Raw genomic sequence first — 17,350 nt, 5'->3', positions numbered from 1 at the left:
GCTTAGAAACTTTGACAAAGTCAATAGCTCTACCTAAACACTTATAAGGCCCCCAATGCATAGCCGATAGGTCTAGCATTTAGGACATTATAAGAGTTTAGTTATCCAGCACAATATCCTTTATTAAACAACATCAAATGTTGCATGGCTAAACACTTATAAGGTTCCTAAAGTGAGACCTAATAGCTATGCAAATGCTTGTTTTTTGTTTCCTATGGGGCAATAAGAAGCCATATAAGGACTAAGCTGTCCAATAATTGAGCCATGCAGCCGTGTATGTATTTATGGTCGATTTTACTGTCTTGTGTCTCAGTCACTTCACAGCATCATCAATGGTTTGTCTTAATATCACCCAGAGTGGTTTGGAACAGACTTTTTCACTTGCATACGTGTCTTGAAGTTGCTTAATAATTGTGTTAAAAAGTATTCTAAAGGTGTCATTTCTTTATCCATGCATCCACATTTCCATTTGGAGTGTAAATATGCACGAGTGTATGCATGATTGAATGTTTATTAATTTCACATAAGACCTACAGATGAGTTCATAAAATACATTTCTTTGGTCCTGCTGAAGGTTGTATGAACAGCTGGGCAAATACAACGGCCGTAACTTTTAGAAATCTAGAAGCTGTGTTAATAATCATCCCACCCTCCCATTGATGTGTCATCCGGTACGTCTATAGGTTTTTAAACTAACCAGGGGAGGACACGGATACAAACATCAAATGGCATATGCCACTAGGTAATTTTAAAGCAAAAACTCAGAAAAGATCCCTTAGACATAGATTATCAAGTGCTCACTTACACAGGACGAGCCATACCAGATGCACCACCATTCTGGATTAAGGACACCATAAGAAAGCATGCTGCAGAAATAAAGTGGATGAGAATTTCTATAAAACCTCCTCAAGACTGTCAGCAGGGATTCCAGAACATGATCAGTATCCTAATAAATCTGATCACTTTTTGTTTCCTAAGTAGGCCAGATCTCTATTGATATGAGTTGACTTTCCAATCAGAAGATGATATGGCTTACTCAGTTCAGTTCAAAGACTTTATTCGGTTATAAAACATTGATAACCATAAAAGTACATAAAACACATATTGAGACACAATTTGTACAATATGAAACAGTTAAAATGTATATAGGTTATTAAAACACATGGGCTCAGTACAATTAGAAAGAACAGACTTTAAAACATTATCGATTTCCTTGAATAAAAAACATTTCTAAGGAATATAGAGACAGATGCTACCGTGAATATATCTTCTGGTTTCCGAATTGCCAGAAAGGCTGGGCGGCATTGTCTGAGGTTCATATATTTTAAAATCGGCTTGATCCACCTTTCCCTGGGTACTGAATAAAATTTACAAAAAAATTAAATGTGAATATCCGATTGGGTGGATATATCATCACAGGGACATTTGCTTATACCGTATGACCAGTCATTGCGCGTTCTCTTCGGTGGCGAATAGATCTAACCAAGGCTCTCCCCATTGCTGAAAGAGGCCTTGCGCCACGTCCGAGTTCAGACGCCATTCGTGATCCATCATGCACCGACGGCTGAGCTCGTCCGCCCTGGCGTTCAGAGAACCTGCCAGGTGTTGAGCCACCAGGGTCACGCCCTGGCGTTTCCATTCATTGCCAGAGGCGCAGAGCCTCCTGGCAAAGGGTCCACGACCCCACCCCGCCCTGTTTGTTGCAGTACCACATGGCGGTGGTGTTGTCCGTGAACACCTGCACTACACTCCCCCGGACAGAGGGGAGGAATGCCTTCAGTGAACCGCAGGTAGCGCCGGTGGGCCGGCAGGACGGGGATGTGGAAATAAGCGTCCTGCAAGTCCAACGCTACCATCCAGTCTCCTGGGTCCAGGGCAGCTAAGACCTGAGCCAGTGTCAGCATTTTGAACTTCTCCTTCCGGAGGAAGCCGTTGACGTTCCGTAGGTCCAAGATAGGGCGTAGGCCCCCTCTGCCCTTCTTGGGTACCAGAAAGTAGTGGGAGTAGCAACCACACCCTACTTCTGGCCCAGGAACGCGCTCGATGGCCCCCTTGGCCAAGAGGGCCGTAACTTCCTCCTGCAGAAGTCGCAAATGATCCCCCGATACACGGTGGTTCTGCGGGGGCATGGCTGGAGGAGGCGCCTCGAAGGGGAGGGAGTATCTCCTTCGGACGATCTGCAGCACCCACCTGTCCGACGTGACAGTGCGCCAGTGGAGGAGGTGATGGCGAACCCTGCCCCCCACTGGCGTCACATGGGCCTCAAAGCACGGACTAGGAGGGTTTTGAGGTGGATGCTGCGGGGGAAGGTGTCGACTGACCTCGCCGTTGTCCCCGACCGCCGCCACGGCGGTTTCCACGGCCGCCACCGCGTTGGGTATTACCCTGCGGAGCGTGGCTGGCAGCACGTGTGGGTACACCCCTTCCGTGGCCACGAAAGGAGTGAAAGGCAGCCAATTGCTGGCGCGGGGCCGAGAGGCCTAAGGACTTGGCCGTAGCCCTGGAGTCCTTAAAGCGCTCAAGCGCATGGTCTGCCTTGTCGCCAAAAAGGCGACGGCCATCAAACGGCATGTCCATAAGTGTGTTTTGGACATCGGCCCAAAAGTTGGCAGACCTCAACCAGGCGTGGCGTCTGACCGCCACCGTCGTTGCCATCGCTCTACCTAGTGAGTCGGTGGTATCCAGTCCACACCGGATAGAATATCTGGCTGCATCCCGGCCCTCCACAAGGGCTTGGCCGAGTTTGGCCCGTACCTCCAACGGACTCTCTGGCAGCGCTTCCGCAACCGTATCCCACAGAGAGTGGGTGTAGCGGCCCCAGAGGCATGCGGTGTTGGAAGACCGCAGTCCCAGACTAAGGGAGAAGAAGATCTTTTTACCGTACTGCTCGTACCTCTTGGATTCCCTGTCCGGCGGAGCCGTCGGGAATGCGGTCTGGGAATTGGAGGCCTGGATGACCAGGTTCTCGGGGGTGGGGTGGGTGGACAGGAAACATTGGTCGCCCGGGGCCGGGCGGTGGCGCCTGGCCACGTTCCTATCTACGGGCGAACCCGTAGCGGGCTTGGACCAAGTGCCCAAAAGAACGTCGGTCAAGACCTCGTTAAACGGCAGCAGAGGCTCGGCTGAGCATGACTGCGGCTTAAGGACCTCGGTGAGGAGGTTAGTCCTCACGGCCGCGACGGGGAGCTCAAGGCCCAAGGCCTTGGCCGCCCTCATCAACACCACACTATAGGTTGCCCCCTCCTCCGTAGCCACGGTAGGAGGTGAGACAAAGCCAGTGTCAGGCGAAGTGTCTATACCACTGGCCTCCCCAAGTTCACCTGCCCAGTCCTCTTGAGACTGGCATTCACGTGCCAGAGGGTCCTCAGACCCCTCCCAATCCTCCTCATCACCCATCTACTGGTACTCAGGGTTAGCAAAGGATGGGGCCGGTTCATGGAAAGTGAACTCTCCGAACGGCGTCTGAAGTGGCGCCCAGCGGCGCCGCTCCAGCGCCGGAACCGGGTCGAGGGAGGCGTCGGGGACGGCGCCGCCCGAGGACAGCGCCGGGGGTGACACCTGAGGGGCCGGCGCCGGGGAGGTCGTTGAGTCCACTGGCGACTACCCGGATCCGGAACCGGCGGGGCCCGAAGGCGCCGGCGGCGTCGGAGCCGAAGCACCCGACGGCGTCGGGACCGAAGCCCCCGACCCGCTAGGACCCCCAGATGGGTCTGCTGTGCCCGAAGGCGCCGCGGAGCCAGTCGGAGGAGAGAGTGACCTCATGGCCATGAGGAACCGCTCGATCTCCTCCGGCGCCGCGTGGGTGGTGCCACCTGAACCCCCGGCCGCGTCGCGCGAGCGTCGGGGGGAGTCAGAAGAGCGATGACGTCTCTTCGACTTCTTATGCTTACCTGACGACTTCGACCCTGAGGAGTGATGTCGACTCCCAGAGCTCCGATGGCTCCTCTCCCGCAACCGGTCCCTCGACCTCCGTCCGGACTGGGACCTCACTTGGCGCGGGGCAGACTGCCGGAGTTCGAGTCGCTTACGGGACCGCTCCCGTCTAGCCTTCGAAGTCAGGGTCCGGCAGTCCGAACAGGCCTGGTCGTCGTGGTCGACGCCGAGACAGTGGAGACACCGATAGTGAGGGTCCGTGACCGACATCAGCCGGTCGCAATCCTCACAGGGCTTAAAACCTGGCATCCCTACCGGCACCGTTCGGAGTCGAAGACTCGAAAAAGAATGATCAAAAAGATCAAAAAAGTTTTAGTCAAAAAGTGACTAAGGTACCACTTTTTCCGCATCTGCGCTGCTGGCGCGGAAAAAAGAAGAACTGACGTAAGCAAGCGGAGGCAGCGTCTAAGTACTCCGACGACGTCATCACGGCGCCCACGACGGACGCGGAGCCGCAGACGACGCCTACCGACGCGCAAGGGTACTGCTACGCAAAAATTTCCGTATCCAGTCTGACGCCTGGGGATATTCTAAGGTAAGGAATCTATCACTAACGTGTCTCTTTCAGATGTTGCCTGTTCGACAAATACGCAGCAACTGCTGCGAGGTGTAAGTGAGTAGATGTACAAGCTAGTCGAGTTTGCTGTAAGTGTAACAGGTAGCAAATGTTTTATATATTAGCATCCAGCAAGTTTATTCTGTTATTGCAGTAGACAACACATCTGTTCCACATTGCCGCATAGCAAGCTCTGGTGGTAGGCTTGCTTGCTTCTTTTAGAATATTCATAGAGTCTGGTAGTAGATTTATATAACCAAACTCCATGATTTCAGGGGCCAGATTGCTAAATTCAGTTCCTTGGGATCTGGATGTTTGATTTCTCCATGGATCTCTGTGAGGAGGTTAGAGGTGAGGTGCAGCATTTGCTGTGGAACAAGAGAGAGCTCCAACAGGGTGGTGTACTATGGCTGACGGGCCCATGTGGGAGCTACTAGAATTAGTGTGAGGGAGGTTTGTCTGAGCTTCCGACCCAAATACAGAATGAGAGGGAGAAGTGGAAAAACTTAGGCAAATATCCCGACAAGTTTATCCATAGGGCATTGCACTTTGAGATCCGGTGTGGGAACCTGGAGCTGAAGTTTGGGCATTTTGCGTTTTTGGCTGTGGCGAAAAAGTCTATTTGTGGGAATCCTCATTGTTGAAGGTATGGAAGGAAAACTTGGGGATGAATTTCACACTCGTGGATTTGGAGTCTCTGTCTACTGAGGACATTGGCAATCTGATTGTTTACCCCTGGAAGGTGTTCTGCCAGAAGATAAATTCTGTGATGGATTGCCCAATTCCAAATGGCTTGAGAGAGGCGTAACAGTTGGAGAGAGTGTGTCGTCCCCCCGCTTTTGTACATAGTACATTGCTGTCATGTTATCTGTCCGCACTAGGACAACTTTGTCTATCAGATAAGTTTGAAAAGCTTTGAGCGCTAGACTGCTAGAAGCTCTAGATAGTTGATGTGGAGGCTTTTGAGTTTGTTGCTCTACAGACCTTGTATTGTGTAATCTTGGAGATAGGCACCCCAACCTGTCAGAGATGCGTCTGCTGTGTGCACGATCTGTGGAATAGGGTCAATGAAAGGCCGTCCTTTAGATACATTTTGTGGGTTCCACCATTGCAGAGAGCGATGGGTACCGCATCTACCAACACTAGATTGGTTATTTGACCCTGTGACTGATTCCACTGGTGCGCCAAGTCCTTTTTTAGGGGACGAATGGGAAGTCTTGCATGGGGTACAATTGCGATAGAAGACGCCATCATTCCCAGCAGTTGCATGAACTCTCTGGCTGTTAAGGCTTAGTTGGATTTAAATTGTAGTATTATAGACTGAATGTTATGAATTCTGGCTACATTGGGAGAGGCTAGAGCTTTGACTGTGTTTAGAGTGGCTCCTAGGTAAGACTGCACCAGTAAAAAATGCAGGTGAGATTTTTGTGCATTGACTGTAAAGCCCAATTGACGAAGTAGGTCTACTGTCATCGGAGTATGTCTTAGACAGTTTTGGTAAGTGCTTGCTTTGATGAGCCAGTCATCTAGGTAAGGGAAGACGTGAACATTTTGCCTCCTGAGCTGAGCCGCGACAACTGCCAGATATTTGGTAAATACCCTGGGTGCTGTAGGCTCTACAAAGGCAAGTACTTTGAATTGATAATACTTGCCTGCTATCAAAAAACTGAGGTATTTGCGATGAGCTGGGTGAATTGGAACATGAAAATATACATCTTTTGCTTACACCGGACCTGCTGGCGCCGGAGCAGGCCGGCTTTGTCCCAGATCGGAATCTCACGTATAATATCCGTACGGTACTGGGCACCATGCAGCATGTGAGACAAGAGAATAAAGCTATAGCCATTTTCCTTGATATGGAGAAGACTTTTGATTCTGTGGAATGGCCCTTCATGATCAGAGTGTCGCAGAAACTAGGGCTAGGTGAGCCATTCCTGCAAATGCTGGGAGCCTTGTATTACAAGCCCACAGCCAGGCTACGAATAGGAGATGTGGTCACTGACGCCTTTGACATAAGCAGGGGAACCAGGCAGGGTTGCCCCCTCTCACCCCTATTATATGCACTAGTTGCGGAACCTTTGGCATGTGCGATCAGGGAATACCATAGTCTGGAGGGCATCAACTTCCCGACGTACAAAATAGGCATCTCCACTTACGCAGACGACACACTGCTATACGTCCGAGATCCGGAAACGAATCTCAAATCAGTGCTTAGAGAGGTGGTACGATTTGGTGCCCTCTCAGGTCTGAAGGTCAACTGGATCAAATCGGTCGCGTTTCCGCTGACGCCAGTCACTGAGCCGTTTGAGATGGAATTTCCATTGCAATGGTCTACTGACCCGGTTCGGTATTTGGGGATACATTTACACACGGACCCAGAGGTACTGGTACTGGAGAATTACGGGGTGGCCTTTTCCAAGCTGGTAGATGACGTCGAGGGGTGGTGCAAGCTCCCTCTGTCGTTAATGGGCAGAATTGCCATCATGAAAATGGTGATTTTGCCTAGGTTCCTGTTTCTGTTCTCCAATATCCCGGTCATCCTCTCAAAGGTCTTTTTCAAACAGCTGACACAGGTACTCATCAAACTGTCTTGGGGGGGTAAGCAACCTAGAATCCAGTGGAAAATTTTGACTCTACCATACGAGATGGGGGGTCTAGGCGCCCCGGATTTGGAGAGATATTACAGGGTGGCGCAGGCGGCACATCTGCACACATGGATACATGGTAAGAAAAACATCCCACATGTCATCCTGGAACGTCTGTTTGCAGAACCTTTCCATTTGCCGGCCACAGTCTGCTTACCGGCTGTTCGCAACGTAGGCAGCTTGGACTCCATCAAGACTACTAACCATGCTTGGCATGAGTTGATGCGTGCGCAAGGCTGCGAACTGCTATATTCCCCACAAATGCGAATTGAATGGGCGGTGTGGTTGCCACTATTGAAAGAGAAAGGGGTCACGAGCGCGCTTAACAAGCTTGAGGACCTATTTGTTGATGCGGTAGTGAAGACCTGTGAGCAAATCCCCCCTCCGCAGCCGGCGTCTACGCTCTTGGTGCGTTTCCAGTATCATAGAGTCCGGAGCGCGTTGCAGGACCTCTTGGGCCCGGACATGGCGGAACCACCTGAGGTTCCGGAACTTACATATGTGATAAAGACGGTATCCCCACGCAAAATGGTTACGAACCTCAACCAACTGGGAGTACGGCATAAACAGATTCCATATTCCAAGGCCAGAACGGACTGGGAACACGATCTCCACATGCAGATAGACGACGGGATGTGGCAATATTGCTGCACTAGCACTAGGAGACTGTCATTGAATGGGAGACACAGACTGGTGCATTTTAAATACTTGCATCGTGTCTACTACACTCCAGAGAGACTGCACAGATATGGGCTGCGGCGGACGGCAGAATGCGAATGCTGTCACGCGCAAGTGGCTGATTTTTTCCACATGGCCTGGAGCTGCCCTGGCGTCAGCAAATTCTGGGGGGAAGTCTTCGCTGAACTCAGTCAGATATTGGAAGTGGAGATAACAGCTGACCCAGCCCTGGCACTGCTGGGGTACTCGAAGCCCCTGCCGGTGGCATTGCGACGACTGGCTGACATGGCTTTGCTGATAGCCAGGCGCGTGGTATCTATTTGCTGGATGAGGGGTCCGCTGCCTACAAAAAAGAGATGGGCCAGGGACATGCTGTACTGCTGTACTCAATCTGAAACGTACAGTGAATTGCTACCGCCTACAAGTCGACCTAAGAACTTCTGGAGTCTGTATAGGACATATGTTCACACCAGTGAAGTAGAGGAGGAGACGGAACAGGGGGGGAAGCACCGAGGAGATCGCTGCATTAGGGGCACACACTGGGGGGACTGGCTCAGGGAATGGGGAGGACACGGAGTAAGCATTAGTTGGGACAGGAGCGACAGGAGGCGGCTGGGTGTCCGGGGGTGCAGTATACAGTGCTACTAACAGTGTCAAGTGATCTTTGCGGGAGATGTTGTATGAGGCTCAGTGGAAAGAGGAGGGGGCTTGGGTCTTGTGGAGTGCGGATCTCCCGCTTCCCCCCCCTAGGGAGGGATGTTAGAAATCAATTAGCTGTGATGTAGAGTGGGTAGCATACTGCTGGCATGTTGTGGGTGGGGGGGTGTTTGGGGTAGGACTTAGTTGTTGCGCTCACATTTGGTAGTGATATTTGCCCTGCGATCTGTCGGGCATGGCGAGCACACTGTTTGTATACAGGACGACGTGCATTTACTTGTGGGGACGCGGCGTCTCTACTGCCGAGGCACTACAGCCTCTATGGGAAACTATCTTGAATACGATCGCCGCCGAGCCCCCGGGATGTCGGCTGAATGGCTGTGTGATAAGTCCCCGATGTGCTCTAATGTGATTATTGAACAACTGCTGCCGGCCCCAGGGTTGTAGGCTACACGCCGTGTACAATGTAATTGCGTGAAATAAAAGTTTAAAAAAAGAAGAAAAAAAAAAGAAAATATACATCTTTTAAGTCTAGAGTAGACAGGAAATCTGCTTTTTGTAAAAGTGGAAGTATGTGTTGAAGGGTCACCATAGCAAAGTGTTTTGATAGTAAATAACGGTTCAACTCTCTGAGATCCAGAATAGGCCTTAGGGAACCGTCCTTTTGGAAAATTGGAAAATACAGAGAGTAAACCCCTGAACCTTGGTGTTGTACTGGAACAGGTTCTATAGCTCCTTTTAGTAAGAAAGATTGCACTTCTTGTTCGAGCAATTGCACATGTTGTGTAGACAATTTGTGAGAGCGAGGTGGAATGTTTGGAGGATTGTTGGTTAGCCCCAGGCAATAAACATGCTGGATAATTCCAATCAACTATTTGTGGGTTGTTATAGGTTGCCAAATGGGGAGAAATTGTTGAAGTCTTCCCCCGACAGGTGTGATATGACGGGGAAGCGTGGGTAAGTCACTGCTTATTGGGGGAAGGGGATTTAAGTGGTGTGTTACCCTTATCCCCTATCTTTGGAGTTGTTCCCTCTAGAACCACCTCAAAAAAAGCCTCTTGAGGGAGAGGACTGATTATACTTTTTGTTGACTCTAGGAGTCATGTCTCATCATGCCTTTAAGCATAGGAAGTGTTTGTGACGACCTATGTGTGGATCCTAAGGTTTCAAACAAAAAATCGTCTTCTAATGATTCTTTGTGCAATGCCACCCCATGATATTGTGTAGCCCTGGCAATGAGTTCCTGACAGGATACATTGCCATCTGTAGGCAATGGCTTGGCAGGGTAAAGATCTGGGTCATAAACTGCTGAATGATCAATTGTGTAATCTGTACATGGATCCACTGTTAAATGTGTATCTCCATAATCAATATCCTCGTCATCATGGTGAGACTGTGGAGAATCTGGAGGTGTGATTTGCAAAGGATCTGAGGGTGAAGAGGGTGGTGGAGAAGGAGATGGTGGGGGTAAATGAAAAGGACTTGTAGAAACAGACTTCCTTTTTAAAGGAATCTTATAATGAATGTCCATCAGGAAGCTTGTGTTTCTGAGGTAGTTTAGTATGAATACAGCCTGGTCCAGGGTTAATATACAGTGTCTTTTGTTTTGGTGTCAGCATGGGCTGGCCTTTCGATACAGAAAGTTTTGGCTCTGAAGGACGACTTGTGTTTGGTGCTGGAAGGCTTTGGTTCAGAGGAAGATTTTTGCCAACTTGGTATCGAGCAGGAAGGCTTGACTGGGTGTTTCGGAGCCGAGCATGGAGGCGGGCGTCAGAAACGTCTTTTCGGTGCAGACATTGGCCAGAAGGCAGAGGTGGTGACGAAGCCTTATGTTTTTTATGGGGAAGTTGGTGGGGCTCACGTCACCTTCTCCCTGAAGCAGTTCTTCGGTGTCGAGGTCTATCTCGAGCTCTGAGTCGGAGTCTTGCACGGAAGTCTTCTTCCTCCTCTGCCGCTGATGCACTCACATCTTCTTGACCGGATTCTTCACCGAAGATGTCCAGCGTGTCTTCGATGCTTTGACGCTGCATCTCCCGACGTTGAGCCCGACGATCGCGAAGAGTTTTCTTCGATCGAACGATCTGCAAGCATCACAGTTTTTTCTTTGTGCTCTGGAGACAAGCAGAAGTTACACACTTTGTGTGAGTCAGTGCGCGGATATCTCGCATGGCACTGCGGGCAGAATTTGAATGGTGTCCGTTCCATCAATAGAGAGCTGACATGACACGGTTAGGCACGAAGGCTGTCTACAAAGCTTTACGATCGAAAAGTAGATTTTGAAACAATACGCGGGGAGGTGGGAAACATGTACGAAAACAATACCGTTGATGGTAGAGAGAATTGCGCGTCGAGGGGAATCGAAGAATGGTTTTGAACCAGAACACCACAATACACGTCCGAATCCAAGAGCGGAAAAAAACAAACAATCTAATATTTGAGTAAATGACCAAGCGCTATCACCGAAAGGAGGAGTCACCTTACCTTGTGACTAGGAAAAACAACTTGCAAACATCTGGACCCAACACTAGATGGCAGGAGTATGCAAAGCATGTGTATCTACAGCACACATGCCTCGGACATTCCAATTACAACACTGCAAAGCTTATTTACATTGGCCAAAGAAAAACTTTAAAGATCGATCATGGGAGGTTCCTTGTACAACACAAGACGTGCTCCTAGGGATCTTGGAGGGCATAGGAGGCCTAGGGCAGACAGGGCATTCTTCGTTAGAGCCCTTGTGGTGGCTTAGAGAGACATTGCCGCTAAATGGAAGAACTCAACCCCCCTCTACAATTACCGAATGGAGGAAGGGCTTGGACATCTGTGCCTCGCAGGAACAGCCAGTATAACTGGCTCAGGAATACCCAAAGAAATACAAACGAGTGTGTGGCAAGTGATTGGGTGTGCTGGGTTAAAAGGGGAGGTGGGGCCGGAGGGGTCTTCGACCTTGATCTTTCGCCTGGCTACATATGTGCATTAATAAGTGGTATGCAGGCGTGATGCTGGGCATTTCATACGTGGTCTGAGTTAAACATCTGCAATTCATGTATAGGTGCTGCTGTGTTGTTACATTGTTAAAACCCAATAAAATCTGAATATTGAGAAGAAGAAAAAGATTGATCAACTTTGTTTAGTAACAAGAACATGCAGTGATAGAGAGAAAGCCAGAGAGAGAGATTGATTCTAAACTTATTTTGAAAATAATAAATCAAGCCGAGTCATCTCTCTGCGACTCCCGATCTCACCCACTGTCCCATCACAGTGAAAGACTAAGGAGAGGAAAAGGTAGGCTAACAATGTTATTTTACACAATGCAATAACTATATTTCATGCCTAAAAACTTCATTTGTACATATGGTTTCAATGTGAACAAGCAGTTATATATATAAAACATAACATTTGGCAGAAACTAGAATGTATGGATTTGAATTTTGGGCAAGAGCACAACAAGGTTCAATGCATACTCCATCTTCAATACAATATTTATATTCAATTAAATCTGGCAAATTCAGTGAACTTGCATTCAAAGATTACCTCCAGCATAATCCCAGACTCTGTGATTTGTCAATTGCATCGCATATGTGTGCTGTGTTTCCTCAAAGTGCTTGTAAGCGTGCCTACTAACATATCTTCCACATCCAATGTGTCCGCAGATTAAACAAATCCAAAGGTTCTGTCAACACAAAAAAAAGCAACATATGCAGATCAGAAACATATCTATGTTTAGCAAACATTTATTACTGAAGTATAATTTTACCCAGGTCTGAAATTTCTAGGACAGATTTCAAGTTCTAAAAGTTAATTGTCAACAAGAAAAAGTTGAGGCTGCTGTTTGAAGTAGTAAGTTCCTTGTAACAGAAACAAATTGTACACAATTCTGATATATAGATTCTCTTGAGAAAGCTTGAATGTGTTTATCTGTGCTTCACACTATGTTCTATTACAGTCTCTCTCCAAACAGTCCTTATTTTTTGCTGGATAGCCACGGTTTTGGGATGCAGACTGACTTAAGTTGGAGGAATACAATTAAAGAGGCACAACATACAACAGTGAAATTGACATGGCTCAACAGTAGTTCAGAAGCAAAATAAATTTTTCGAGCAGATGTGATCACATGAATCCAACTTACTTCTTGGACTCCACACTCGAAACACTTATTTTCTTCCACGGGCTCAGGGGTTTGACAATATCTGCAAACAGGGCATCTACAATGGAAAAAGAGGTACACAATTTTTTTTAAAATGCACAAATTAAAACTAACAATAATAAAATAAACAGCAGGGAGATAGAGTCATATGAAAAGAGCTGCTTTGATTAGATATAGAGAAAAGAACTCTTACGTTGTATCCTCCCAGCGCTGCAAACACTGGCTGTGAAAACTATGATTGCATAGTGTTGTAAGAATGCCATTGACTGATTCATCCATTCGCTCCAAGCATACTGTGCACTTTGGAAGTTCGATTAGATCCATTACGGGAAGGCTGGCACCCTTCAAACGAGAATTGAAAAAAATGTAATGTAGACCTGCAGATATTAAAGCCAATACCTATCATGGGAAGGTGTGGTCCTAGCACATTTAACGACTGTGATAATTCCCATGTTGTGAGGATATCGATCTTTCCATGTGCACATCTATCTGATGCAGCCTATTTCATAAAGAGCAGATTTCATTTGTTATTATTTCTATTTATACTATCAAGACACTTCCTCTGTAAGATATATATAATTTGTATGTAGTGAAAAAGTTGGTTATGTCTAATAATAGCTTACAGATTAACATCATGGTTTGTATGTATATCCGAATTGTACTTAATTACAGAACATAGACTAAAAGCATTTGCATGAATTCCAAATTCGCAACTAAAACGGCCAGATCCAAGTGAATTACAGTCTCTTCACATAAGCAGTGTGAGGTTGCACTGCTATCAAAATTCTGCCACCACCATTACACTGTCTGTATACTGACAGCAGATAGAATCCAGATTTCTCTTCATAACGGTAATACAAATGCACAGACTGTAAGAAGAACAAGCATGAGGTCTGCAATAAAAAAGTTAACATTAACAAAAAGAAACGATGCTGTATTTCTGAACAAAATAAGCAGTTCAACACAGTTTATAAAAATAACTTATGTAGATGGTTTGACGCACACTGAATAAAAAGAAAACATACGTCTTCGGATTTGAAAACTTCAGCTCTCTCTACATACACCAGTTGGCAAACATCTTCCTCAATAGAGTTAAACTGGCGTCCATTGCATGCCATATAGAAACTATCAGCATCAGTCTGAAAGGAAAACAAAAAGTAATATTGCATCAGGCAGGCAAAAGAAGAACATAAAATGCGGCACAATGTTCAAATGCATTGGACAGAATATGGGACAATCAAGATTGCAAGCAGTGAATTAAAACAACGAACACAATGATTCTAGTACCTCAAACCCAAAATATGGAGAGTCTGCATCCTGCAGTGAATGAAATTTGGTTTTATACTGTAAACTTCAGTTTATTGATTTGATTTTGATTTCATTTTTATAAAGCATTAGCAATTGCCCAGAGGCGTCTTGGCGCTACCCATGACAGAAAGGACCCAAAAGTCAGAACATCAACTTTCCTACAAAGGACACATCACTCAAAGATCCCAGGAGAACAGCCAGGTCTTAAGTTCCTTCCTGAACCCAAGCAGAGAAGTAGCATTTTTCAGTTACCATGAGAGTCGATTCCAGTGCAAAGCTGTACACCGTATAAGGCTCCTGCCACCCCGGGTAGTTTGTTTGTACAGTGGAACACATAGATCGAGTAGAGCTTGAACGGAGAGTCCCATCTGGTAAATACCATCTAATCCTGTCTCTAAGGTACATCGGACCTTGATCTTGCAGGGCCTTATAGGGTGTGAAGACCCTTAAAAATTATATGTTTCCTCACTAGCAGCCAATGAAGACCGCGGATGGCTTGAGAGGCTGAGCCAAATCTAGGAATCTTTGTGATGAGTCGAGCTGCTGCATTTGGAACAGTCTGCAACTTTTTCAAGTACTTCTTAGGTAGATGATGTATAGAGTCCATTGCAGTAGTCTATCCTTGAAAGAACAGATTTTTAACCTTCTGCACTGGCTTGGGGGGAGAGCCCATTTCTTTGGGCCACCAGCTAGGCGACCAGAACGAGGCACGATTTCCAAACAAAATGACCCATGTCTTTGTTGAATTCAATTTGAAACAGTTTTGCCACTATAGTTTTTAAAAATCCTACTCATATCTGGGTATCATCGGCATATGACACCAGCGATAACCCAAAGGACTTGATTAAGGCCGCCACAGGGATTACATAAAGATTGAAAAGAGTAGGGCTCAAAGATGAGTCCTGATGTACCCCACAAGGCAGAGAGTAAGATTCAGATGTAAAGCCCTCAAAGGCAATTGATTGCGTACGGCCCGTCAGAAAATACTCCAGCAGCTCTAATGCTGCACCTTAAATCCCCAAGTGTTCCAGGCGATTGATCGGGATATCTGCATCGAAGGCCGTAGATAGAACCTAAAGGATAAAAGAGGCATTGCCTCCCTTATCCACTTCGGACCCGATCTCTTCCATCGCTACTATAAGGGCGGTGTCTGTACTGAAACCACTCTGAAAACCACACTGAGTGTCATCCAGCATGTTTTCCTCCAAGAAAGCTGCCAGTTGTACATTCATGGCTTTCTTGACTATTGTTGCTAGTAGTGGGAGCCTAGAGATAGGACGATAGTCATTTGAGTCCTGTTCATCCAAACTGGTTTTTTTCAGAACTGGCAGCACTGAGGCAGTCTTCCACTCCTTCGGATATATTCCAGAACTAAATATGAACTTTAAAAATTGGGTTGGGAAAACTCTCTAAATCATTAGCATCTAACTACATTACATTCTAAGATATCTGCTGGCAAATTACCAGTTACAGAAATTATATGTACAAATGCCCTGCACCCTTCAAATGTTTAGCACAATGCTTTTATGCAAATCGTCACACTGTTCACATCATGACAACGTTTGAATCGTTTTCCCAAGAAGTTCAGGTGAAGACTTTTCAATTTAAAAATTGGTTCTTTTATTCAAATTTCTTTAAACAATGGATAGCCAACGCGTTTCGTCCGTTACCAGACTTCTTCAGGGCTTTCGACTTTCTTATAGCGGTCGAATTTCAGATCCTCATATTGTATTGTTAAAATACTCAGTCAATTAAAAAAAAAATTGGCATGCACGCTTCAGTGGCGTTTCTAAGATTCGAAAGTATTTTCACAACAGAAAGTGTAGATCCTTCACTCACTCCGGACTGTAGGCTACAGTCCAGAGTGAGGGGACAGGGGATCCTTCCTTTCGGAATGAGGGCCCTCACACACCCAGCCAGCTGGGTGTCATGCTTCATCATCGGCATGCTCCTCGTCGGGTCGGCGCTGCAATACCCGACGGGCACCCGGACTAATATAATACAATACAATTTTATTTGATTCAGACCTCGACTGAGATCAACAAATACAAGGTAAAATCATTATTAGTGAATTAAGCTAACATTTTAAAACTCTTTCTAAGATGGCAAAATGACGATATGTTGCGGTCTGCTTATACAGCGTTTGATTGTATAAGTATATTAAAATTATGCATTTTACCTTTAAAACAGCTTTAAAAAACTTTTTTAAAACTTAAACAAGTTATAACATACAAATTCATCAACTGGAGAATTACACAGCATGATTAATTCATTTGATAGAATAGCATTATACTTTAATTGAATTGGAGTTATAGATCGACATCGAGCCTCTACCATACTTGGATTAGGACAAATTAATAAAACGTGGAGCAAGTCTTGTCGTCCACCATGGCACAGTTCACATATGCCATTAGGGTTATTTGTGCCGTACCAACTAGCTAAGACAGTTGCTAACGGGAGTATGCCCATACGTAAGAGTAGGATACAGCGCCTTACCCCATGTTCTAATTAAAATCCTAGATAGGGAGCTTGGGTTTTAAATTCTATATTTTCTGCGAACAGTTTGTAATATTTTAACTGGCTGAAATATTCCTTGTCCTTTACATAACTGATTCTTGGGGCCAGATGTTTTAAAAAGAGCTTCAGGTGCGCTCGTGACCACTCCTGTAACATTGATACCGTGCAGAGTGAAATCTCAAAAGCTTTTTTCAAATTCCTATTAAAATTATACCCAAATGATTCCTCTCTAAAAGTTTCCAATTTTAATAAGTGTCTTAATGTATTTGGTTCTGCATGTAGGAGATTATACGCCCACCTTATGATATTAGAGATTATACAGGCAAAAATTCCCGCTAAAGATAACTCAAGGCGGAGAGCTTGAACTGGCACCGAATGAGACACGTTTACCAGTTTTCGGAGTACAATACCCTCCTTTACTTTTATGTCTTGCCATGTTTTAATTTGTATATATTAAATGGCGTATGATAGAATTGGTGGAATTTTTATACCATAGACTTCCAGCATTGGTAAAAAAATGTTATTTCCCGTAGAGCGATATAGATGTTTTAGATCTCCGACATGGGAGTCTGCCTTCCGACTTAAGTTTTGGAGGTGGGCTGCATCTTGTAGATTATACATAAATATGCAGCCCAGATAGACATACTCTTTTACTGACTCTATTGGTTTGCCTCATAATGACCAAACATAAGACGGAGGTTTCCTTCTGCCACAAAAAGAAAGAGCTTTAGTTTTAGAAATATTTGGCACCCGAAAATGTTCAGTTACATATTGGTTTAGTTCATTCAAGTTTCTTTGCAAGCCTATTGGGGTTTGATCAAATACAACAATATCATCAGCATACACTAGACAGTGTATGTCAGTTTGAGATAATTTTGGTGGATAGTTTTTAATTTGGGAGGAGCACCC

General features: G+C 46.1%; 1 protein-coding gene across 1 annotated transcript in view; it reads right to left on the bottom strand.

Annotated features, from left to right (window-relative positions):
• The window catches only part of BRAP (BRCA1 associated protein), a 249,679-nt gene that overhangs the window by 163,608 nt on the left and 68,721 nt on the right, over positions 1–17,350 (bottom strand). The window contains exons 5-8 of the mRNA XM_078667442.1: positions 13,642–13,755; positions 12,810–12,958; positions 12,599–12,674; positions 12,004–12,142 (exon numbers count right to left, since the gene is read on the bottom strand). Coding sequence (XP_078523568.1) covers positions 12,004–12,142; positions 12,599–12,674; positions 12,810–12,958; positions 13,642–13,755 — 478 coding nt within the window. The remainder of the gene's footprint in view (positions 1–12,003; positions 12,143–12,598; positions 12,675–12,809; positions 12,959–13,641; positions 13,756–17,350) is intronic.

The sequence above is a fragment of the Lissotriton helveticus genome, chromosome 11, assembly GCF_964261635.1.
Source record: "Lissotriton helveticus chromosome 11, aLisHel1.1, whole genome shotgun sequence".
Classification (NCBI taxonomy): Eukaryota; Metazoa; Chordata; class Amphibia; order Caudata; family Salamandridae; genus Lissotriton; species Lissotriton helveticus.
Note: the sequence above shows the minus strand (reverse complement) of the source record. Positions and strands in the feature narration are given on the sequence as shown.